Source organism: Musa acuminata, chromosome BXJ3-2 (genome assembly GCF_036884655.1).
Source record: "Musa acuminata AAA Group cultivar baxijiao chromosome BXJ3-2, Cavendish_Baxijiao_AAA, whole genome shotgun sequence".
NCBI classification, from domain to species: Eukaryota; Viridiplantae; Streptophyta; class Magnoliopsida; order Zingiberales; family Musaceae; genus Musa; species Musa acuminata.
In genome coordinates this window covers 31478756-31503514 of record NC_088350.1, presented here as the reverse complement: position 1 = coordinate 31503514, position 24759 = coordinate 31478756, and the positions used below count along the sequence as shown (strand labels likewise).

The following is a 24759-nucleotide window of genomic DNA, read 5'->3' as shown; positions in this document are numbered from 1 at the left end:
TCGACCAATCCTCCCCCTCTCCCTCTTCCTCTTCCGACATCGTCTCTTCCTCTCACTGCCTCGGCATCTTCTCCTGGCCTCGTCGTCCTTCTCCTCCTCCTCCGCTGCCGACCGAGGAGCGGCGTAGATAAGAGCGGGACGGGTTCCGAGATCGATTGGCGAACGACGCCTTCATTGATTTAGCGATTAGAAATTGGCAAAAAAGATGTGGTGTTTTGATCGAGAAGTGAACAATTGAAAAGGAAAAAGTCGGCAGCCTGAAGGCGCCGTGGTCGGGTTACGAGCTGCGGTGGGCAATCGATGGCGGAGGAATAGTGATTTGTGGGGTGAGTTTCCTCTCCAATCCCCTCTCGTTCTCGTTCTCTTGTTCTGTAATCGCGTGGATCGCCTTTTGGTCTCGTGGTTTCTGGTCCAATATCGGTGGATTGAGGCCGAGCACGTCTGAAACATGCGTTTATCGTTGACTCCATTCTTGCTCGTCTTGGATTCTTCGGTTAGGGTTTTGTCGCGTGTTGTAAGGGTGAATGACATGGAAATTTCTCCTGGATAGATCAGGCATGGGTTTCTAACGATCTCCTGCCTCACTATTGATTGATTGTTTCTTGGTTTTATGGTAATTTTCCCCGTTTTTGTATTATTTGCTGCCTTGTCCGAGCTGGTGCACCGAACTTTGAGGAGATTTTGTTCTCGATGTTAGCCCTAACTTTGTGAGTTAATAGAGACTTTGGTGCTATCCAGAGCAACGAAAATATGCTTTAATGTTTCTTATGTTGATCTTCTTATTTTAATTCTTTCAAAGTCTCTTTAGCCGACCCCAAATAGTTGGGACTGTATTCTTTTAAGGTATTTTTCTATTGTTGTTCATTTGCCATCAATTACTGCGTTTTGCTTGGGAATACCATAATAGGAATGATATTGAGGAAAGCCCAGGCCTGCTAGTTGAGTATAATCAATCTGCTTTTTATTTCTCAAGGTGCACAGCCATAGTTTCGTATTTCCAAAAAAATAAAAGACTTAGCATTTGCCAATTACAGTTGGTCGTCTCCATATCTGAGGCAGGGTATAATATAGCTTATCTGTCGTTAATACATGTTGGTCTTACTGTAATTAACTTGAACTTTGCAATCTAATGATTTATACCTAATTTGTTCTGCTGCACAAGAACTACTTTAGGCTTTAGGGTTCACTTTGAATTTTAAGTTTGGTTCAGCTATATCAGTTTTCTCTCTGTCAACTGCTATTTATAATGAAAGAAAGGCAAATGGTTCAGAGTATTAAGAAATAGAGATGTATTTAACTGTGTTTGTTCAGCAGTATTAATTTCAAACTCAATGCTACAAACTTTCACTGAGCTGAAGTTACAGTTGAGAATTACTTGTTGTTGCGACAGATCTATATTTAGCACTGTGCAAGAACAAGAAGCAGCTTAGGAAAGTGGTGGATTACTACTTTTCTATGCTAGTTTATCTCACTTGCATTAGTGGATGTTGATGGCTGTTCCCTCTGTGGAACTACATAGTGAAAGTGAGACTGATAGGCATCCTTTGCTGATGGATCGGGAAACTCCTTCTAATGGACATGAACACATAGTCGATATACCACGAGGCATTAATGGAGATGAGAACAATTTGTTAGGTGAATTGCATAATCTGGATAGAAATTCAACCAGCGCAACTGCTCAGATCTCTCAAACTTCTCCAGTGTCACCGGATGCTGCAAATTCTGGAAATGCTACTCTAACTGCGAGAAGTGATAACTATGGTCGGCGTAATAGAAGCCCACTGAATTCTGGATTATGGATTTCGGTGGAACTTATTGTTAATGCGAGCCAAATTATAGCAGCTATCATTGTGCTCTCCTTGTCAAGAAAGGAGCATCCACGAGCTCCATTATTTGAATGGATCATTGGTTATACCGTAGGCTGTTTTGCTAATCTTCCTCATCTATATTGGCGCTACATTCGTCGCAACAGTTCTATGCAAGAACCAGCTCGTTCAAATCAAAGTACCATTCACAACAATCCTCCTGAATCAAGTGGTTATACAACTAGTCCTGTTACTCAGGCCTCAGAACAAGAAAATGACAATACCATTGTTTCAGCAGCACAAGTCAGACAAAACAGAGCTATTGCTAATCCAAGGTACTATTTTAATGAACTACCTATATGGACACTGCAAATGCTTGTTTATTTCATCAAAGGTTGTTGCTTTTTATATTTTTTAATTCTATGCTCTGAACTTCTTACTTGATAAAATAATATACCAATAGTTACTTTATATTAGAAATAAGTTTTAATATTGTCGTCACATTAATCATATTGCTGCTTCAAATTCTACTAAATGTTTTCACATAATTTTGTTGAACTCTAGTCTAGTGTCAGCTACTGTTTTTTCCCCCTTCGAATTCTGTTGCTTCGCATAGGTCTTCATGGCCAGCCATTTGTTGCTTGCGCTTTTGGTTGGATTTGTTCATTGGAATTTTTGCAAGTGGTAATAGTTGAATTTGCACATTGTCATTTGCTGCATGGGTTGATACCTTGATGTAGAAGATTGCACTAATCTGTCCATGACGTTATGATATTTTCTTTTGATTGGTGTCAAATCAAGCCTGGAGTGATTGGACTAGACTTGGTTGTTTAGGTTGGTTTACTTTAACCATGCTTGAATTTCTACTGGGTGAATGGACTATAGTATGCTTGTTCAACTGTATGATACAATGAGCTATCAATTTTTGTACCTTATGAAGGTTGATGGATTATGGCTACCTGTGTGAATTCTTTATAGGTGGAACTGATTGGTGAAGAGAGATTTGCTGGTCAATCATGGAATGAGCAAATAGAATGGTGAAAGATTTTTTGCTCAAAGAAAGAATATTTTACAGATTTCATGACTTTTAACTAAATCTTATAAGGTAGAAGCTATAATCAGACATGAGTTAATTACCAGACAGCGGTATCATGCTTTGCAAATGGCACTGCCACATTGACCAGGGATGAGAAATGAAATTTATAAACTTTAGATTTCTCCTCTTGACACTTTAGGTTAGCACCTGGAACCCTTTCATCAGAGTGGCTTGACTAAGAATGCATATATCATCATAAAATTTAATGCAGAATATATGGAGAATAAAAATATATCTAGTTAATAATTCATGAAAGATGGCGCTCAAACTTTTTGTCATTTAGTTTCTGAAGCAATCTAATGATAGTCATGAATTCTGACTGAATGACTTTTGCTAAGATGTTCTTATAATTTAAAGTTCTCTCTCTGGAATAGTAGTCCCCTTTCTTGTAACTGAGAATAATTGAAGAACAGCATTATTTACTCCTCCAGAGAAATTGAGAATTATCAAACAAGATATCCTAAAAAAGAAATCCTTAAACAAGATGTTACTTTATGCTGAATCTGGTACTGTATTCCATGTGTCTGACTTGGCATATGTTTCTGTTATTTGATTCTCACCTTTTCCAAAAGAAGTGTTTTTTTATAGAATTTTTATTAAGCAAGACTTTGAAGTTCTTATGGACCACTGCATTTGCCGGTTGCTTTTTAAAACTTAATAATCCTAATAACCTTGTCGAGTTGAATGCAAGTTTGTAAATGAAAATTGATCTTCTATGTCGATTGTTATATCCATCCTTTTCCTCCTTTTCTTGAATTCCTCAATATCTTTTTTGATTTATATGTATCGGTTTGGTTTTATCCATGCAATGATGCTGTACAGATAATGGGTAGGATACAGAAAAGAAAAAAAAATGAGGGGATGGGAGTTGGTTGTTAAGCAGAGAGAAATTATCTCTTGTTTTAAAGATTAAGGAAATTTTTGAATGCATGTTTTGATAGTCATATTTTGATAAGTTGTGCTGGATCGGCAGGTCATGTTTTGATAAGAGAATATTAAATCTTCCTGGATCGGTAGTCCATGTTTTGATAAATTATTATAAATGTTGGAAAGGCCCCCTGGATTAGGCCTTAGTGTCTAGAAAAAATGTGATATCTCAATAACTGCTTGATCTGATCCATCAGTTGGTTGATCGATTAAGTTGTGGCCTGTTCAATATCATTTGGACTTAAAGTTGGATTTATTTTGATCTCGCCAATTGCCAGCCTGGACCGCAGGTGATGATTGGCTGAATGTCTTCACCTGAACTAGAAAGTTTAGAGATAATAATGCGTTGCGTTCAGAGTATTGGTGCAGGGTAATATAGAGTTGGGATATAATGGCCTTATTTAGGTTCAATGTTAATTTTTGGAGCATGTTCAGCTGAACGCATTGAAGTTATATGATGCTCCTGTTAATCCAGACAATTTTTAGCTTAATAGTGCTCTAAAACTTTCTTAATAAGAATGTGAACAGGAGTATTTGCTTTAGCTTTGAAGATGAAAGTGACAAGAAAGCCAATTCGGTAGACTTTAGATGATGTACTCCTGTAAAGACAAGTAAAATACTGTATTTTTTATTCTTCTTTTTATTATCAACAAAAGTCAATGATGTTGAATTGAATTAAATGTGCTAGCTTCCATAGGAAATCATGTAGCTAGTTGCATATAAGTTAATTGTATAAACTGCAAATCATCATAATATTCTCTTGCATCTGTTTGGTGCTTTATGCTAAGAAGCCATAAACTTTGTCGGTTTAAAAACTTCAACTAGAGCTAGTCAATGAGAAAATTCATACTGGAATGAGTCATAGACGAGAGAAAAGAAAGAATGAAATTGGAAGCGAGAAGAGCAAACTTGGTTGGGAGCAGTGAATCAGAGTATAGTGGCTTTTCAGTCCCGGTGACATTGATAACCAATTCCAGAAAGGGTTCCTAAAGCCAGTGTAATACCATTCATATGATGTATTTTCACCTGCTTTGTATGCTTATTTTTATCTGGACTTAGAACGATCAAAATAGATGCATAATCAAGCCCTTAGCGAAAGCCACATTTAAGGGTATTTGTTTTGATGACTTATTTTCTACATTGTTAACCAACTGCGGTAACCAGCTGCAGATTTATAATCAAACACTTGTGCTGTTTTTACAGGATTAATGCACTCGTCGATCACTTCAAGATGGCTTTGGATTGCTTCTTTGCCGTGTGGTTTGTTGTTGGAAATGTGTGGATATTTGGTGGGCATGCCTCTTCTGAGGATGCACCTAACTTGTACAGGTGTGCATAGAATATTTTTCTTATGCGTCTTGATCATATATGGTCATCAATCTTTAATGTTACGTATTTCTTTAATCACAGGTTATGTATAGTGTTCCTTACATTCAGCTGTATTGGATATGCCATGCCTTTCATTTTGTGTGCAATTATCTGCTGCTGCTTGCCATGCATTATATCCATCCTCGGCTTTAGAGAAGATATGGGCCATGACAGAGGTGCTACTTCTGAGCTAATAAATGCACTTCCAACCTACAAGTTTAAATCTAAGCGGCGTTGTATCAAGGACGAGTCTGGAAGTAACTCGGATGGTCAGAGTGATGGTGGGATTTTGGCACCTGGCACTGACAAAGAGCGAATTGTTTCTGCCGAAGATGCTGTGAGTTCTATTACATTTGTTGATATCCATCATCGAGTCGTATCTGCTAAAAATGCATGGCAGTTTTGAGCATGATCTTTGGCTTTGTATGTAAAATTAATGTGTGATTAGCAACGAATACAGATTATAAATGACCATATTTGGTTTGTTTATTCTTCTGTTTTTTTTTGTAGGTCTGTTGCATATGCCTGGCGAAATATGTGGACAATGAGGAGCTTCGCGAACTTCCATGCAGCCATTTTTTCCACATGGACTGTGTGGACAAATGGCTTAAGATAAATGCGCTCTGCCCCCTCTGCAAATCCGAGGTCGGAAACAACAACACATCTTGAGGGACTTGCAGTTGACATCTTGATAATGGCAGTAAAGAGTGGGAAGTGGTGTAGAAACAGTGTAAAGCAATGTAGATGCCTATTCTTACTGGCAGAGATGTACCAATCTACAATCTGGAATTGAAAACTCTTCCGAGTCCGCCTGCATCTGTAAATTTATGTATGGAAGAGTCTGTAATCGATTAGGCTCTTGTCATTCTTTTTAATGGTTGCATTGGGTGGTTCTTGCAGCTTTGATGGCTATATATATCGGTCTGTTTATGGTGCTTTCATGCACGATATGAGAAATATGTTGTTTAAATTGTTCGCCGTGCTTAAAGATCACATCATGCAGAATTGTAGTTTCTCAAGACTTAATTTATGAGGGTGGAATTATCGAGTACTTGGCTTATCGTCATACTTAAATCTCATTCATCTATGATTAACACGTTGACAAGGATATTTTATGCCAATAAGTTCACTTATAATAAGTTTTTCTCTACGTGTGAAAATAAGGAATATAAAGTCGAGAAATATTAATTATGTTTAAATGAAAACATACTTATATGATGTTAACTTTATAACTATTGGTTTAACAATAAATTATAAACCCTTTATGCACGTCCAATAGATAGGTCCGTAGTTGACACGATAGATAATTCGCTAGGACGATTAAATAATTTATTTTTTTTTTCTTTGTCTTCTTTTATATTTCAAGATAGGTATTGATTATCCTAGAGCATAATATTTATTTCGAGACCTACGATGACTATATAATTTGTCCTTTTTTTTTTATCTTCTTTTATATTTCAAGATAGGCACTGACTATCCTAGACCATAATGTTTATTACCTCTATTAAAAGATAGTTATTATGCTTTACTTACTTTCTTATACAAAACGAATACGTTATAGGCAGAGAGGATATATTAAGGTACTTACGTGCTTAGAATATTTTTTTGTTTAATAAAGAGCAAAGGGAATACTTTGAAATATGTTTAATTACTTAAGATATTTTTTTATTATGATCAAACAACATGGATAAAGGATACAATTCAGAATATATTAAGCATTTCAAATTCTTCTTTGTCTCGGACAATACATCACACATCGTAAAGGAGACATTATGAAATGTGTCAATCGCTTTAAATGCTTCTTTGTCTTAGGTAGGTAGACATATAAAGATACTCTTTGACATTTTAGATATATTTTTGTCCTATGAGATATTGTGCCAAAACAAGATAACTTAATTTGGTAGGCTCCAAATGAGCTAATCAGGCTGAATTAACTCAACCCAAGTTGGTTGAAGAACTTTGCCTAATGGTCAAACAAATTAACTCGACCTATGCTAGATGTTCAAATCAACCCAAACTAAGTTGGTCGATCAAAATTGACTCAAATCGAGCGAGTCAATTAAAGATGACTTGAACTGAGTTGGTCGAGCAAATTGACTCGACTTAGATTGGTCGATCAAAATTATATGATTGAGGTATAGGAAATCTTCTTATATAATTATGTATAAATAATAAACATATATAGTTTATTAGCACAATGGTAAAAAATAAAGACTTTCAAAATATTACCTATATGTTGAAGATTTAACGGGAAAGAAGTGAAATTTTTATTTATTTATGATATGGGCTTAAAGGAAGAGCGGTCTGAATTGTATTCAAGAAAATATTTTCTTGATTCAAAAATAAGACAACTTGTAACAGATGGCTAGGAAGAAGAATAGGAGAAGTTGTCTCTGATCTAAGTTAGGGTAAAACTTAATGTTATGCCCACCCGTAATAAAGGCTAATTTAAGAACATAAATGTGAAAAATATATTTATAAAGATAGAGAGAGTTGAATCGTTAATAGTCGATATTTTATCTATAAAATAAGATTATATCGAGTGTTATTAGTAAAATTTCTTTGTCGATTTAGTATAGTTTATATGTGTCTACATATGGTAAATAATTATTTAATTATTTTTAATGAAAATATACTTGAGAAGATTAATTTATATAATATCATTATTGTAAGGCCCATCCAATAAGCTCTTCGTTACTTGCAGCAAAATGGTAGAAGTCAACGGTTTATTTTGACCAATAACTCGGACCGACAAAATCGAACCGAACCGCACCGCGCCGCCCGGTTCGATGATAGCTTTGCAAACATTTAAGCCATCGGAAACCCTCTCCTGCACGCATTCTCTCGCCCCCCTTGCCGATCTTAGGGTTTGGTTTCTCCGCTTCGGCTCCACATCGCCGCGAAAATGGTGAGCTTCTCATCGATTCACTCTTGTTGGTCCCGAATATACATGTCGGTTCTAGCTCGCCGTGTTCGTTTGCAGTTTTTTGTTAATCGTCTGGCCTTTCCGTAGTTTTTTTTTTCTTTTAATTTTTCTTGTGGCGGCGTCCTTTTATCTGGTGTGGAGATTATCGTGTTTCGTTTCCTCGTGTTGTTACATCTGGTGTTTAATCTGAACAATTAGTGAAGAAGGGTCGTAATAGTTTTATGAAAATAAGGGGATTTTGATACAGATTTGCTTGCTTGGGAAGAAATTGATTGGAAGTTGGTTTCAGATCTGTTCTCGTTTTTTTAATGTTCCTGCCAATGATTTTAACTTGGCTATGAGAACCTTGGGATCGCTGAACGAATTTACACAAATTTCTGGGTAGAATTCGTCGTAATATTCTTCTATATTAAAAATGTATTTTTTACCACAATTTTTATGTTAAATGTTTACCTGCGTTATGAATTCTGATATAAACGATTGGTCAATGCAGGAAGAGAATCTAGATGCTGCAATAGAATCCCTATTGAATGTGGAGAAGCAGATGAGGCTTGCTGGTGATGTGGCTGGCACAAAGAAAGCTGTTCTTGACATTGTGGAGCTTTGCTACAAAGCACGTGCATGGAAGACACTGAATGATCAGATTGTTCTTCTGTCAAAGAGAAGAGGACAACTTAAGCAGGTAAGCTCTTGGAAAGTTAGCTTTCCATCAGATTTTTGTAGATTTAACTATGTCATTGTAGAAAACACCTATGTGCATGTGTTTGTGGTGTAAGCCATTTTTTGTTCTACTTGTGCGGTTGAGCCTTAGGGTTGTGAACTCACCAATCTAAAAACACAAGTGTTTGCCAACTAAGATTTTTGAGCATATAAAAGTATATGTTGGACTTAGATGAATCACATGAATTATTTTATGCCTCGATGTTAAATGCTTTGCATGTAATTTCTTGCTCTTCTGTTTGATGCATAGTGGAATTGTTCAGCAATTCTGTTGACAACATATGGACCTTAACTTCATGCTCAGATGTTTTCTGTTGGCTCTTTGTATTACTGACTGAAGTATGTTGTTGGGCTTCTATCAGATTAAGTATTACAGAAAACTATCAATATGGCTATGTTCTTTGTTTGCAAATAACCATTCTTTTTCTTCAAGATTTGGATATAGGTCACGTCCGTTGTGTAGCATCTTGAGTATATATTTTTCATCTGGGGAATTGAATCTTAGGAAACCACTGTATGGAACTTTGTTATTATCCTTTATTGCAAGGTGCATCATCATGTGCAGAAAAGATATCTGATGATCTTTTCTTGATTGAATACTAGATAGCTATGGTATGGGCCTGTTTTGTGGCTGTAACTCAACTTTGCCCTACATTCCAACTGTTTGCTATGGTGATTGTATAACTCTTGTGGCATTCTCATCTTCCATTTAATGCCTTTCTGCAAACTGATATAATTGTGACTGTTCTGATATTAGTTAGATCTTTGATTTTTAAAAATATTAAGTGAATTACAGTGTTGTTGATTTTAATGGTATAATGTGCCATTTGCATTATGATATTTATTCTTTTCTTGTGCAAATTCATTTATGCTTTTCTTCTGATATGCTATTGTTCCTTAGATTTGAACATGAGATGTTTAATTGAGTGAGCAGATGATGAACCTGCTTTGTTATACCTGTTGTTACTTTTCTATAGAATTACCCTAGTCGACACTAGCTATAATTTATAACTCTAATAACCACAAAGCTACAGGATTACACATCTATGTGTTTCTCGGAGCCAAGGTTAACAAATTCAGATTCAATTTCAGGATTTTATTGCGGACTTGGGATCATAATCAGTTTGAATATGAATCATGGGATTGACTCATAAGTTAGTTGAATTTCAAAAGTGATGATAATTATGTAGGGATTTGTTAAAGATCAATGCAGCCTATTGAATCTGCCGAGATTGGTTATGTCTGTTGTACCTGTTGGGATGATCTGGAAACCACAAGAACTTTTTTGCAATCTGCTTTGTTTCATGTTGCTCTCCTTGTTGCTCACCATCTAGCATCTGCCTTGAATGCTCTTCTTGACATGTGCCTAACCTGCACCATTTATGTCAGCCCATATAAAAAATGCAAGAGTTGTGAACTTTCTAGCTGATAATAATTGTGTATATAAGATCATATCCTTACTGGCCTAAAACTTGTGTGTTGCAAGAAGTCAAACAAGGAAAAGAACTAGTGTTTGTACTTTAAAAATAATTTTATTCTTTAGGGTTCATTTACAAAATAATGCTCAGTGCAGCTGTGTACATGACCTTTCACAATATGAAAAGAATACTTGGATCTTACTTAGGAGATGACCGTGTTTGGAATGTTGTTTTAATTATGATGGTGGTAACTTTATGTTGTTTTTTGGTTTCCTGTCAGTGATATTATCTCCTTGTTTATTAGCTGAATGTCTTGACAGGATCAAGTGCCAAATTCTTAAGTAATTACCTTTGAGTATGTTTTATTTGATAATTAATATTGGATTGTTGACATTTTAATGCTTTGATGCTTTGATTTCCTTATTCCCATTTTATGGAATAAATTGGTCTACCTATTCCGTACACATTTCTAATTTAGTGCTGGTTTAACTTATTATCTGTTATCATTTTCTTTAAGGCTGTAACTGCCATGGTGCAAAAAGCAATGCTGTACATTGATGACACACCTGATCTTGAAACACGTATAGAGTTGATCAAAACACTTAACAGTGTCTCAGCTGGGAAGGTGAATGACATATTTAAGTTGGATTTCAAGGCTGCTATTCTAATGTGTCATATCTGCAATATTCTTTATATGGACTCAGAAGCTATTTTCTTGTTCCTTTTTTAGATATATGTTGAGATAGAGAGGGCACGCTTGATTAAAAAACTTGCGAAGATTAAAGAAGACCAAGGCCTTATTGCTGAGGCTGCTGATTTGATGCAAGAAATTGCTGTAAGTTGAGGCTTAATTTTATATTCTTATGTTTCACAGGCACGTTGTGAAAGTCTAAAATAGTGCCAGGAATGTGTTCCTTCTTATTAGTTGTCTGTTTATTCTTGATAAGTTGTTTTATTTTGCAATTCTGTTGATCTCATTTTGGTTGGCATGATTCTCAGGTGGAGACTTTTGGAGCAATGGCCAAAACAGAAAAGATTGCTTTCATTCTTGAACAAGTATAATATCATGATAACCTTTTTTTTGATAAATGACCCAATTTTAGTGGCATAAACACTGTTGCTTACAGATGCTTAAAAAAAATTCCAGGTACGATTGTGCTTGGATCGTCAGGATTATGTGCGGGCACAGATATTGTCAAGAAAAATTAGTCCTAGGGTGTTTGATGCTGATGCTTCAAAGGAAAAAAAGAAGCCAAAGGAAGGTGACAATATTGTGCAAGAGGCTCCTGCAGATATACCTTCACTCTTGGAGTTGAAGCGCATCTACTATGAGCTAATGATTCGGTAACTTCATTTGATACTTTCTGGATCAATCAGTTGTTTGATTGTGGATCATCTATCTTATTCTGATTGTGAAACATTTGTCATAATGTAATTAATAGGTTTTTGGCCCTGCCATAAATTTTGGAGTGTTCTTGTTATATGCTGTTGGATTCTGGTGCATGAACATGATATATCTTGTGGGACAGTGGAGGTGCTTGTTTGCTTAATGGCATACCTTGGTGTTTTTGAATATAGAAGTCTAGTTATATCAACTGATAAAAACATATATCAGAGATTGATATCTCCTATAACATCATTGCCTAGTCTTAATCTGTATATAAACCCATTAAAGCATTTAATTTTTTGAAGATTAATATCGTTGTTTAATATATCTAAGTTCTTTCATTTTTTAGAAGAATAAGGATCTCATCTGGTTGAACAATGTCCACTTGTCATCTTAAGACAAGAAACTTTATATGTATGAACGATAGGCCTATGCATATTAATGTTGATGTAATACAACAATAACAATAAAAGCAAAACTGTGAGTCTCAACTATTTGGGATCGGCTACATGAATCTTTTTTCGTTATTGAGATCTGTATGCTTAGTTAAGTTTAGAGTACTTGAAGTTTTATTTATAGTTTCTATTAAAATCTACCTCGCTGTCATTGATGCTGATATAATAGTTCTGCATAATACTCATATGAGATTTCTTTTATAGTCATGTAGTTTACTGCTTGAGAGAGTGCAGGCAATGTTGTTATGGAAATTGCCTAGATGCCGGTGGCGATACCTGAGTTGTAAAGACGCATTAGGACATCTTGGCTATATGCTTACTTAGACCACCATATGAAAACACATTAATGCATACGTTTGTGTGTATATGATATGAATATATATCTAGGATGCAGTGTATTTACTCATATATCACTTTACTTGAGACCTGTATACACTTATTCAAGTTTAGCTTTCTTTTGTAAATGTGGTATGTTTTCAAGTTTTTGCTATGGAGCTGTTGGGCCTGGACCACCCATGAAGAGTTTACCTTTGAGTTGAATATTCTAAATTTTCTTATTATTTTCAGATGTATTTTGGTCCATATCACTAGTTATTTTGGATAAGGTTAAGCATCATTCTTGAGTTGTATTCTCTGTTTTGAATCTTGCTTGTATTCTTTAATGAATAGTTTCAGCTATCTCTCTCAAGTAGATCCCTTTTAAGGCTCCATTGACTTTTTAGCTGGAGCCAAATAGGACATTTGATATCCAAAGAAAGAGGAAAGCCCCTATTGGCATTCACCACATTTTATTGGGGGATACTTGGAACTGTTCCCTTGGAAGTTATTTCCCTCTGTGGTGCTTGCATCTTGCACTAAAGTGATCTGGTTTTTCTATGGTTGGGGCATATGTATTAATAAAGTTGCACCAGAGATGAGATGGCTGCTGCTAATGTGGGGTTTGGAGAGGATTAATCTATGCAACTTTAGCCTACAAGTAGAGAGGATAATCCTGGGACATTAATTCTGATCATTTAGGTCGCAAAAGAGCAAACTTACCATTGTATAAGGCCTACTTCTAGAAATAAGATGCATTATTTATGAATATTTCTTCTCAAGTTTAAGTCATGAAATCTCTAAGCTGATGCCCCAGGAATGAATGACTGATAGCTCCTTTCCTCCTTACGGTGCAGCTACCATTCTCATAACAATGATTACCTGGAAATTTGCCGGAGTTACAAGTCGATATATGATATTCCATCTGTAAAGGAGGATCCAGCACAGTGGATTCCGGTAAAAGTTTGTTTACTTGTTGGTTTCCTTGGAATATTGGACAGAGCTATTTTTCTTGGAATAATTGTCAGAGCTATTCTCAGAAGAATTCTTCTTGTAGGTGCTTAGAAAAATCTGCTGGTATTTGGTGTTGGCGCCACATGACCCTATGCAATCAAGTCTTCTCAACTCTACTCTAGAAGATAAAAATCTTTTTGAACTTGCTAATTTTCGGTAGGATGTGTTCAATGTTTTGTACATTATATAATTACTATTAACTTAGTTTGATTATCAGCTACTTTGGTCTCATATGCTGTTTCTATTTTCTCCCCATTTTACTAGTTTTATGTTGAAGCAACTTGTGACAATGGAAGTTATCCACTGGGCAACTCTTTGGGAGACTTACAAGGATGAGTTTGAAAATGAGAAGAATCTTCTTGGAGGGTCTTTGGTCCCCAAGGCTGCAGAAGATCTAAAGCTGAGGATTATTGAACATGTATGTATCTTTTATTGACTACTATCAAGTTTTTTAACTTGTCTTTTTTATTGTTTTCTGGAACTAAAATTTTATTTTGTCACATTTTCAGAATATTTTGGTAGTGTCAAAGTACTATTCAAGGATAACCTTAAAACGTCTCTCTGAATTACTATGCCTCAGTTTGCAGGTTTGGTTTATCATCCTTTCTTGAACATATTGTTGGTTGCTTGATTATGTGATCCCCATCTCTTTTTTTTTCTGAGTTCTCTTGCTGTTGATATTATTGCATAAGCATGATAAGTAGGGAAGTCTCTCTAGCTTGATCATTCTTTTCAAGATTTTTGATTGACTAGGTATGGGAACTAGGAATAGACTTTTGATTGGATAACTTTTTAAGATTTGGTGGTGTTGTTATGTTGCTTGTCACTTGATCATAGATCTCAAGAATAAAATTGCTTGTGAATGACATGCCTCTGAGTCTATATCACTTGCACACTGCAGGCACTTCCTTCAACAAATTACTTTTATTTTTCAATAACTTCTCATAATGATCTAACATCGAAACCTGTTACTTGGTCATCTTCTTCTTTAAAAAAAAAATGGGATTAGATTCTTGCAGCTTTACATGAAAAATGTTACTTGGTCATCTTCCTATTTCAAAGTTTGGAACTATAATATCTTTATTTTGTGGCAAACTGGTCTGCGGCATAAAAAATTTGACTTCTTTTTGAAGTTTGGAACTAAAATTTCATTCCTTTTCTTTGTTTGCAAGTTTCAAGTTTAAATGTTTCTCCACCTACACGGTGAGTGGAGGTTCAGTTAATTGTCACATTGAAATAAGTAATGCATAAATAAGTGCATTGTCATATGAAAATAAGATGCTTAAATTAAAATGTGCCCATCCGTTGGTTGCTATGTGCTAATTTGGCTTGCCTATATCCTAATATGATCTGCATGAGATTTGATTTGCAACTTGTTTTAGTGCTCAGTCATTTATATCACTCAATAGGGGTCCATGGTTTATTAAAAAAAGAAAAAACTTAATTATAAAGAAGTTGAATTGCTGTTATGCTTTTGAACCAGAATGAGACCCCATCTGCAAATTTCTTTTTTTTTCTTCTCTTCTTCTTTGCTAGGTTTAGGATACCTTGTAATATCTTTTACCTTCTATTTTGCCTCTCTAATTTATCTATCACCTATTCACAAATCTCCCAAAAACTGTGGATGTCTAAATGTTCCTTGTCGCGTAAGTTATGAAAATTTCATCAAGGACATTGTTGATGCATAATTCTTACAAGGCATTGGAGAGGCATGGTTTACTAATCAGATGATTTCATACCATGACTACATGACAAGTTAAAATTTTGATTTTTCTGGTAGTAATGACTGACTCTTTCTGATTGTTGATGCCAAAACTTTTCTAAATGTTCCATTCTTTTAATTCTATATATGAACTTGTACTCTTGGCTGCTGGCCACCAGCCTCCAGCCTCCAGTCTCCTCCAAATGTTAATCTAGAATTCATTTTCTTTCTTTGTTCTATGTGGAAGTCTTTTGTCTATTTTGATTTACAAGTGCCAAATTTTATCAGAATTTGGAAGTGGCTTCTTTTTTTTTTCCCACAATTTTGGTTGCACAAAAGCTAAAAAGAAATACAATATGTAAATTTATGAAAATGCTCATGGAGAACCTTATGTTGACCTTTGCCTAGGTGGAACATATAACTTCGATCTTTGTAAATATGGTGCCTGATGTCATTTCCAAAACTCCAAGATTCCTTTCTTGTATCAAAGAGATGGAAAAGAAAAAAACAAACAAACAAAAGGGAAATAAAGGGCTTAGGTTGAAAGCAACATTTTGTTCCCTTGTAGTCCTCTCAGCATATTGGATGAAATTGTGAAGGATGGTTTTTGCATTGATGCTCCTGTTTAAGTAGATTTATCATGGGAGTATAGTTCTCATTAGATTTGGTGCCTGATCTGAAGCCACTTGTTACTCTTTCAGGAGGCGGAGAAGCATCTTTCGGATATGGTAGTCTCAAAAGCCCTGGTTGCCAAGATCGACAGACCCATGGGAATTGTGTGTTTCCAGAGAGCCAAGGACAGCAACGACATCCTCAACTCCTGGGCAATGAACTTGGAGAAGCTGCTCGACCTCGTCGAAAAGAGCTGCCACCAGATTCACAAGGAGACCATGATTCACAAAGCTGTTTTGAAGGCCTAGGTTTAATTTAATATCTTGATCGGAGTATACTTTTTGTATTGTTTCACCAGAATGTGTCAGATTTAAGCTGATGATAATCCTGTTTCAGTATTCCAAATCTCCTCGGCTATCATTTCTTTTGCTGGGGCTATTGCATGTGGAAACTCAAGGCATTCATTCCTTTCATATATACTGAACAATTTCTACCATCCTATTAATGCTACTGTCTTGTGTTTCTGATATCATGGTGGTAAAAACTATATGCAGGCTTTGAATCTGATTACGTAGATCCGAGCACAACGCTTTGTGATTGCGATCCCAGCAATTGCGTATCAGAGGAGGGGGAAGCTTCTTGGATTCTCCTGTGCTGAATCGCTAAGGTGCATTATTCAACTACTGTTGTTGACTCAACCATATTCATCTATTTCCATCCCTCTTCCATCTTTGCTACATCATCTATCTCATCAACTGCCATTCTTATTGACCAGTGGATTTGAGGTGATATGATCAAGTTAATGATGCCCTGTGTGTTCTCCTTTTTCTCTCCTTTTCCTTTTCAGATGCTCCATGCAAAAAAGTTAATCTGTGTCCAGAGCGTTGACCAAACTACCAAAATGCATGCCAACATCATCGAACAGTATCCATAGGCTCTTTGACTACCTTGAAAACAAAAATTCTTCCTCCAAAGCTAATCATTTGACTAGTTGTTTCTATCTTAATTGCTTGCTGGGTCCATTTTGGGTGTTCTCGCACCAACTAAATGGGACCTGATGTCAACCTCTTTATGGGGTTCCATCCAATCATGAAAAGAAAATTTCTCATCATGCTTCGAGACTTCTTGTTAGACTCGATAGTATGTATGGTCTTAAATAAGATCGTGGTCATGAACATCCAAAATGCATCCCAAACTTAAATATGATCTCGATACATCCCATGAGATTCACATAGAAGCTAAGGATTCTATGAGTTGTGTCGCAAGATTGTGATGATTCTCTCGCAGATAGAGAATTATGATAATATATTATCATAAATTTTAATATTAAAAATTATCATAATTATCACAATCATGAGAATCAAGATAATAATCTTATCGTGTTTTCTTTCATCATATATATCTTACATCTATTATTGATTGAGAAAATCATATAATTAAGTAATCCGTCATTTGTAATATTTGTTTGTGTATATATATTCATACACACTTTCAACGAAGATTCAAGATTGTTGTTTCTTTCAAACCTAACCATCTAGTGACCAAATTCATGTTCAAATCTAACTAGAATGTTAAGTAGGTGCAAACATTCAAATAAAATTTTTAATTATTTATCATCTCAAATTATATTTATAGATATAGGACCTCGTAATGCACAAACATCAATCGACTTGGGTTTTTGGAAGCTAATCGTGTTCGTATGGGACTACTAACACAAACGAAGAACGATTTAGGGTTCATATGGCAATGAGAATGACACCACAAATAGAACAGACTGTAAAGTTGGCCACTTAAAAAGCATACCGACCGATGGTTGGGAACATCAAGTTGCATATTGACATCTAAACCAACCCCGGTTTGGTGAGACTCGCTTTAACACATATACACAAATTCTTCCTTAAAAATTAAGTATTTATTACAAATACAATATCACACATGATCGGTATTATCCAATCCGATTCGAATATTTTTTTTTTTGTTTCCAAACACACACACACATACGTATACATATGACATATACATATATAAATAATCTTATTTGTTATAATGCTATCAGTTGCATTGATGAAAAATACAATATATGACATTGGATCAATACAAAAATGATGAATAAAAAATAATTTTAATATATATTTATTTATTTATTTTCAATGACTTTACTAATAAAAATATAATTTTAATATCTCTTATGCTAACACTTTTGTATCGATCCAACTTACGATATTACTTTTGATGACGTTAGGACAAATAATATTTTTTATTTTACTTTTAAATTTATAAAAACCTCATTATAAATTTTTTAATACAAAGAGAGCTTAGCCCCATGTTCTCCTTCCTTGTTATTAAGCATAGTATTGACTTAATTCATGCCCTTTCTGCAAGATATTTAGTCCACTACTAATTAATTCAATAAAGAATAGTTTGAGTCACATCAAGTGTCCACTTATATATCCCCCATGCCAAACTCCACCAACCCATCATCAACAAATTTCTTGACCCAAACCCAATTCAAGTCTAATGGTTTGGGAATTTAGTGTGTGGTTAAGCAGAGCATTTGTAAATGGGCACAAAACACAAGGAATCCCAATCACATGAATCACATGTCTCTCTCATTGATGATAAAAACATGAACAAACATCTCAGATTAATTTACTTGGCAACAAGATTTATTGCTTTATTTGTGCTAACATAATTCTTGCCTTGACGCTAACTACATGAAGAACAAAGTCACCTTGGTGGCTTCCTCACCAACCACTCCAATTAATCTTTATTGGACACATTCACATGGAGGGGACAAAAATGTGTGGTCCTATTCTTTATTTTAATGATAAGCACATAAATAAATAAATAAATAAATCATGTCTCATCTACTGTCTTAATTTTTAAACAAGTTAGTAATAACTAATAATTTAGCATTGATTTTAAAAGGTCTCATTACTTGAAAAAGGGAAATAAGAAATTTATGGATTTATTGACATATTTCTTTCTTAGAAGTTACATGTATTGTGTTTTTCTAACCCTAATTTCATATGAAGATTCAAAGCATCATTAGTGAATCTTAACCTAATATTGGTTTTAAACTATTTATCTGTATAGATTATAAGAAAATTATATTATTATTATTATTATTATTGTTGTTACGTAATGTTACTTTTTATGTTTTAACCCATTTAGGATTTTCTCTACACATTTTTTATGAATCCATGCACCACTATGCAAGTTGTGTGAGACAAGTTTGTAATATAAGAAAAACTATTTGAAAATATAGAGTTGAGTAAAGTAATTTAAAATTTTATAATAAAAATATTCACTTTTTTGGGGGATAAGTTCCTTGGAGAAATCCTTCTTTCCACTTTTTATTTTCAAATTCCTCGCAGAGTCTTAAACTTTTCTCAATTTATAAAAAAACCCTTTTGCTTTTTTATTCATTTTTCCCATCATTTTGATATTATTAAAAAAAGTAGGATGTTTTTTGAGAAATTTCTTAAAGAGGAACACTATGCGGGGAAAAAAGAAAGGATTTTTTTCCAAGAGAAATTGTCCTATTTTTAATATTATATATTTATTTACATGATTTTTCTAAAAATTTACTTTTTTTAGGCTTTTCTAGGTAGGTACCCTTATTATTATTTTTTTCACAAATGGTAAATATCTCTTGTCATCGTCTATCACTCGTTACTTTCGCCTTATCGAGGTCTCACTCTAATGAATATTTTTTGTCTTCGCCTTACTACTTCTGCACCATCGTGAGTAAAGTGGCCTGGTTGGTCATGACATAAAGGTTTAACTTAACATTGAAGACATTGCAGAGGAGGTTCGATCATTCTTGTTAGAGGTTGGATTGCTCACCTTTAACTGCTCGAAATCCAAGCGAGAGCTCGATTACCTTGTGCTTCCCTCATGATAGTCTTCGTTAATAATCTCTATCTCACCATCATCAATTGTCTCCTAATTCATAACGATCTTTTTATATAGTACAAAAATAATATATCCTCACGATGAGAGTTGGCGAAAGTAGTGAGTACTCCATGACGATGTCACAGGGATAAAGGTGACAACAAAAGATGATGATAAACGGAGCGGCAAGGGTGGGGCAAGGGTGGGGCCTCACAATGGGAGATAAATAACGTTGAAAGATATTTATGAATTATAAAAAAAATTGAAAAATTAAAAATAAGAGTATCTTTTGAAAAAAAACTGAAAAAAGGACTTCTTATGGTAAATCACCTTATTTAATTTTGAGAGAATTAAATTTTTTTTTGAATGTTTTCAATGGTGGGTCCACTGTAGTCGTGCTGGTCATAACTTTGCTACCATCTTCCCACATTTATTTGCATACCTATCACCTTCCTTTGTACTCTTCCCTCTACCTTCCCATAAAATTCTCCTCCCACATGAGAGAGAACAGATCTCTCCCATCTCCGACTTATATATTTGTCCCATCCTTCTCTTGTTTGAAAGGAGAAGCGTAACAAACCAAGCCTTCTCTTCCTCGCCACCGACATCCCGCAGCGTCCGTGCGCACCACCAGCCATGGGGTTCACCGTCACCAAGGCGTCGGAGGGGTACGTCCGGCCGGCGGAGCCGACGCCGCCGGGCTCGCTGACCCTCGACTGGATCGGCCGTTACCCGACGCACCGCGGCCTCGTCGACTCCCTCCACATCTTTAAGCACGGCAAGGAGCCGGCCAAGGTGATACGAGAGGGTCTGGCCAAGGCTCTGGTGCCGTACTACCCCCTCGCCGGCCGCATCGTTCAGCCAGAGGGGTGCGACCCCCGGGTGGAGTGCACCGGCGAGGGCGTCTGGTTCGTGGAGGCCTCCGTCGATTGCAGCCTGGCGGACGTCAATCACTTGGAGCGCCCCTTGATGCTCGCGCATGAGGATCTTGTGCCCTACACCCAGCTGGAGACCAGCCCCGCCGACACCATCATGATGATTCAGGTGAGCAGCTTCGTTCCCTTTCTCCTTTATGTTCTTTGATCTTTGCCTTGTTGCTGAATTCAGGGAGATGTGCCATAGGAATACAGATAGCTCAGGATTTAGATCTAGCATGATCTTGGCTTGTGGATCTACACCTCTAAATACAGTCTCTGATTTCTCGGGCTCCTAGATCTGAGAGGATGTATAGGGTCCAATTTGGTCAAAGTTCTTGAAGCGCCCCCAAACTTATTTGACCTTGTCGCCGTTCTTGTTTGACTTTCCATAGGCTATGAGAGCAGGGATCGAAACATTCAAAATGGAGCAGGTAAGTTGTTTGTAGAAATAACTATTAGACATATGGATCCACTTGAGTCTTGGCCTGGTCGGTGCTCCATCTATTCCATACTCTGCTAATTAGCTGGATCCCATGATGTAACTGAACAAGGTGAGAAGGTGAATTTGAGACTTGACAAATGGACACATAGGAAGGAGAATGATGTGCTCGAGAGCAGTGACCAATTTGAGGAGCCAAGATTAAGGAAATAGATGATGCTCCAAGCCCCTGCTTCCCAGAATATTTTAGAACTGTCTGAAATGAGTGATTCTGTAAGCTGGCACGAGATCCAAACTTGAGCTGTTTCTATGAACGAGCAATCTTAATAGCAATGGTAGGTGGGGGCTTTTTATCTGGAATGAGAATTAGGACTAGCATATGGAATGAAACATAAACATCTATTTTGATCTCATGGAGGTCAAAAGGAACGTTTTTTTTTGTGGGAAAAAAAAACTGTTCCTTTTTTTTTTAATACAACACTTTTCTCAGGAGGAGATGTGTTTAGGGGCATGCAGTCCAAAAATATGCTCATTTTATTAACTTATCTATTTTTTAGTTTAACAATCTTGCATTGTTGTTGTTTTGATGATTCTGCTTTTTATTTGAACTCGACTTTGGCTCTGTTCATTAAGTATACAAACTGGCTTTCAGGCTCAATGATCTAAATTTAAAATTGCAGATCTAAAATGATCCATTATTTAAGTTGGTCATTCTCAAACTTCTAGGCAATGAACATGGAGAACAAATTCACCTCTTTTATTGCTGTTCGTTGGTTCAACTAGCAGTAGCACATTTTTTTCTTCCTATATCTATCTTGTTAAAGAAAAAGTCTATACCTGCCGACTTGCATTTGACAAGTCCCAACCACTTGAGTTTTGATGTGGTAAATTGCCAATTAAATTATCCTGTATTCATTGGTCAATTGGAAATATGAAAGATGTTCTGAACTAGTAAGAAACTGTAGACCAAAGTAATGCGACTCTTCCTAATCAATCCATTACTTTAGCTGTCATGGAAACTATTTAGCTTGCCTAAACTCTTCAACCGTTTGTTTAACAAGTTCTTTTTTTCCAACTTTGGATCTGAAAATTGAAACTTTAGCGGATTTCCCTGAACAAGCAACTATTTGAGATGATACTGGACCCTCAAATGCCATTTCTTTTCTAGGTCCTGATTCCTGTGAGCATCATAGGTCACGTACCGCAGTATTTGTTGTTTTAATGTGCCACAGTTATGTGAAAGCCAAGCATGATATGTCCATGATCATTGTGAATGAAATTATCGACTAGCTATTGCAATGCTGTAACGATATGCTGCTAACCATCTCTCTCATGCTTGCATGACAAGAACAGGTCACTGAATTCACATGCGGTGGATTTGTCGTCGGCATACGCTTCAATCACGCGTCTGCAGATGGCATGGGATCGGCACAGTTCATTTACGCCGTCGGCGAGCTCGCCAGGGGTCTTCCGGAGCCAACAGTCAAACCAGTCTGGGACAGAGACAGCTACCCTAACCCAAAGGTCAAACCTGCACCACTCCCTGACCTCCCCAAGCTAGCCTTGGATTACTCTGAATTGAACTTCCCGGCCCACTACATCAACCAATTGAAGAATCAGTACTTGGAGCACGCCAATGGCCGATGGTGTTCAACCTTCGACATTGTCATTGCCAAGGTTTGGCAGTGCCGCACTCAGGCAGTTTACTCCGACCCTGACGTCAACATCCGCATGTGCTTCTTCGCCAGCACTCGCCACATACTGAAGGTCAACAAGGGATACTACGGCAACTCGATCTTCCCGGTTAAAGTGTCGACCACCAGCGGCGAGATCATGAGCTCCTCGGTCGTCGAGATTGTGGACTTGATCAAGAAGGCCAAGGATCAGATGGCGGTGGACGTCTTGAAGTGGGCGAACGATGAATTCGAGTCGGATCCCTTCAGCATGACCTTCAACTACGAGACCATCTACGTCTCGGACTGGACGAAGCTTGGATTCTCGGAGGTGGACTACGGATGGGGAATTCCCATGTACTGTGGTCCGTTTACCAACAACGACTACATTGCGTCCTGCATTCTCCTGAAGGCGCCGGCGCCGTTCGAAGGTACTCGACTCATCGCCAGATGCGTCTCCAGTGAGCACACGGATGCCTTCAATGAGCAGCTTAACAGATTCGACTAAGAGTGTGGGAGTGTCTCTGCTTTATAATAATCTTGAGGCTTTGTGCTCGTCATTTGTGGAACTGGTATTGGTTTATCGTTACTTTTACTTGATATTACGGAAGGAATTTTATCGAACAGATCGTCTTAAATTTGTGGAACAGATCTCTTTGTTCTATCCAACGATGATGATTGACAGAAGCCAAAGGAGTAGTTTGCGGAACAGATCTCTTTGGTCTATCTAATGATGATGATTGACAAAGAGGCCATGGGAGTAGCTTCGAATGGGGATGACACGAGCACTTTCTGGCTATATATATATATATATATATATATATATATATATATATATATATATATACCTTGACACCTCTTGAAGGAAACCATGTTCCTCGTGTTTTATCTGCATCCATCCTTTACTTTTACCTTTAAAGATCCAAGGAGTCATGTGCCAAGGGCCGAAGGCAAGCACTCATTCACCAGTCACGCTGAAGTCCTCGAATCATTCTTCCTTCATGGACGTAGATCTCGTCAAATCCCACGCACTTGTAATAAATCTCTGTTCGATCTTTTAATTCGTCGCAGCGTCTTCGCCTCCATCTGTTCTCTTTTGGATCTCGGTGTTGATCGAATCTTGGCAGTATTCTGAAACCCTAATATCGAATTCCTCTGCTTTGAGGTGGATCGAAGCGACTCTAAGGCAAACGTCGTATCGTGATCAGCGACGTAATCCATCAAAAGGTACTCCATGTCAGGCTGCTGAACCCCCCAATCTCTCATGAAAGTATGCAATTAATTTACGGAAACATGCATCAGAAGATATATAAACATTTCCTACACCATTAAGCAGAACCATCTGTTCTCTGCCATAACTGCTCGATTGGATCGACAACTTCTATCTTTGGTTTCTTCTCTTTGTCGCATCAACAGATTGCTTCCAAGCATTCTGTTTAGCGCGTACCATTGTTTTATTGCTACGAGATGGGAATGCATGTTTACGCCTTCCCGTTTGCATCGAGCGTCTTTATTGTTACAACATAAATGATATTACACATTTATCATTGGATCAACTACAAAACAAACCAATATAGAGCAATGCCTATTGCTTCCTCATGGAAGCTTTCATGAACAAGCTAGGGAAGATGCAGCCGGTGTTGGTCAATGGAGAATGTAAGTAACAAGGAGAGCTACGAGCATAAGCGCGTAGGCGACGCCTTGGTCGATCGCCTTGCCGTCGATGATCCCCCGAGCTGGTGCGGTTGCCTCGCCGTGAGCAAGTTGCATCAAGCCTGAGATGAAGAAGGTCAAGAACAGCAGCTCGAACACCATTCTCGTGGAACAACTCATTTTGCTTCCGTCTCCCAAGGAATCTGAACGTAGTCTTTGCTGCGGAGAAGAAGACACTGGTGAGTCTCAGTGAGGTGAGAGGTGGTGGGTATTTATAGGGGCTTTGGTTGGCCGACGAGTGTTTCTTCCGGTCTTCCTTGCCAACGCTGAGACCGGAAATGGTCTAAAGAAGCCGGCGGTTTAAGCTGGACCAGGAGCCGGTCGAGGACTTGGTTGATACGGCAAGCTAGAAATCGCGTGCATTAAATTAGGATT

The 24759-nt window shown here is 37.0% G+C and overlaps 3 protein-coding genes across 5 annotated transcripts; all 3 read left to right on the top strand.

The window, feature by feature from the left end:
- LOC135631392 (E3 ubiquitin-protein ligase At1g63170-like) lies at positions 1-6095 on the top strand. The gene is made up of 5 exons (XM_065139035.1): positions 1-326; positions 1391-2140; positions 5032-5157; positions 5239-5533; positions 5707-6095. Exons 2-5 carry the CDS (start codon positions 1485-1487, stop codon positions 5863-5865), a joined length of 1236 nt encoding a protein of 411 aa, XP_064995107.1. The 5' UTR covers positions 1-326; positions 1391-1484; the 3' UTR covers positions 5866-6095.
- Positions 6096-7971: 1876 nt separating this feature from the next.
- Positions 7972-16272, top strand: LOC135631390 (26S proteasome non-ATPase regulatory subunit 12 homolog A-like). Of its 3 annotated transcripts, XM_065139033.1 has the most exons (11): positions 7972-8104; positions 8616-8804; positions 10778-10885; positions 10991-11095; positions 11260-11316; positions 11408-11604; positions 13275-13374; positions 13475-13587; positions 13696-13849; positions 13941-14018; positions 15835-16272. In XM_065139033.1, exons 1-11 carry the CDS (start codon positions 8102-8104, stop codon positions 16051-16053), a joined length of 1323 nt encoding a protein of 440 aa, XP_064995105.1. In that variant the 5' UTR covers positions 7972-8101; the 3' UTR covers positions 16054-16272. The 3 variants fall into 3 exon arrangements, with proteins under 3 accessions (XP_064995105.1, XP_064995106.1, XP_064995104.1); XM_065139034.1 differs by lacking the exon at positions 13941-14018; XM_065139032.1 differs by lacking the exon at positions 7972-8104 and having other exon boundaries at positions 8610-8804.
- A 3835-nt stretch (positions 16273-20107) lies between these two features.
- LOC135631940 (acyl transferase 9-like) lies at positions 20108-23295 on the top strand. Its single transcript, XM_065140107.1, has 2 exons — positions 20108-20686; positions 22352-23295. Exons 1-2 carry the CDS (start codon positions 20279-20281, stop codon positions 23177-23179), a joined length of 1236 nt encoding a protein of 411 aa, XP_064996179.1. The 5' UTR covers positions 20108-20278; the 3' UTR covers positions 23180-23295.
- The last annotated feature ends 1464 nt before the right edge of the window (positions 23296-24759 follow it).

What these genes read in the sequence shown, in the direction of transcription:
- LOC135631940 (XM_065140107.1), top strand. Translation starts at nt 20,279, where the DNA reads ATGGGGTTCACCGTCACCAAGGCGTCGGAGGGGTACGTCCGGCCGGCG. An exon ending in ACACCATCATGATGATTCAG is followed by an intron (nt 20,687 to 22,351) that starts GTGAGCAGCTTC and finishes TGACAAGAACAG; the next exon opens with GTCACTGAATTCACATGCGG.
- LOC135631392 (XM_065139035.1), top strand. Translation starts at nt 1,485, where the DNA reads ATGTTGATGGCTGTTCCCTCTGTGGAACTACATAGTGAAAGTGAGACT. An exon ending in GATGCACCTAACTTGTACAG is followed by an intron (nt 5,158 to 5,238) that starts GTGTGCATAGAA and finishes CTTTAATCACAG; the next exon opens with GTTATGTATAGTGTTCCTTA. An exon ending in TTGTTTCTGCCGAAGATGCT is followed by an intron (nt 5,534 to 5,706) that starts GTGAGTTCTATT and finishes TTTTTTTTGTAG; the next exon opens with GTCTGTTGCATATGCCTGGC.
- LOC135631390 (XM_065139032.1), top strand. Translation starts at nt 8,610, where the DNA reads ATGCAGGAAGAGAATCTAGATGCTGCAATAGAATCCCTATTGAATGTG. An exon ending in GAAGAGGACAACTTAAGCAG is followed by an intron (nt 8,805 to 10,777) that starts GTAAGCTCTTGG and finishes ATTTTCTTTAAG; the next exon opens with GCTGTAACTGCCATGGTGCA. An exon ending in TACTATGCCTCAGTTTGCAG is followed by an intron (nt 14,019 to 15,834) that starts GTTTGGTTTATC and finishes TTACTCTTTCAG; the next exon opens with GAGGCGGAGAAGCATCTTTC.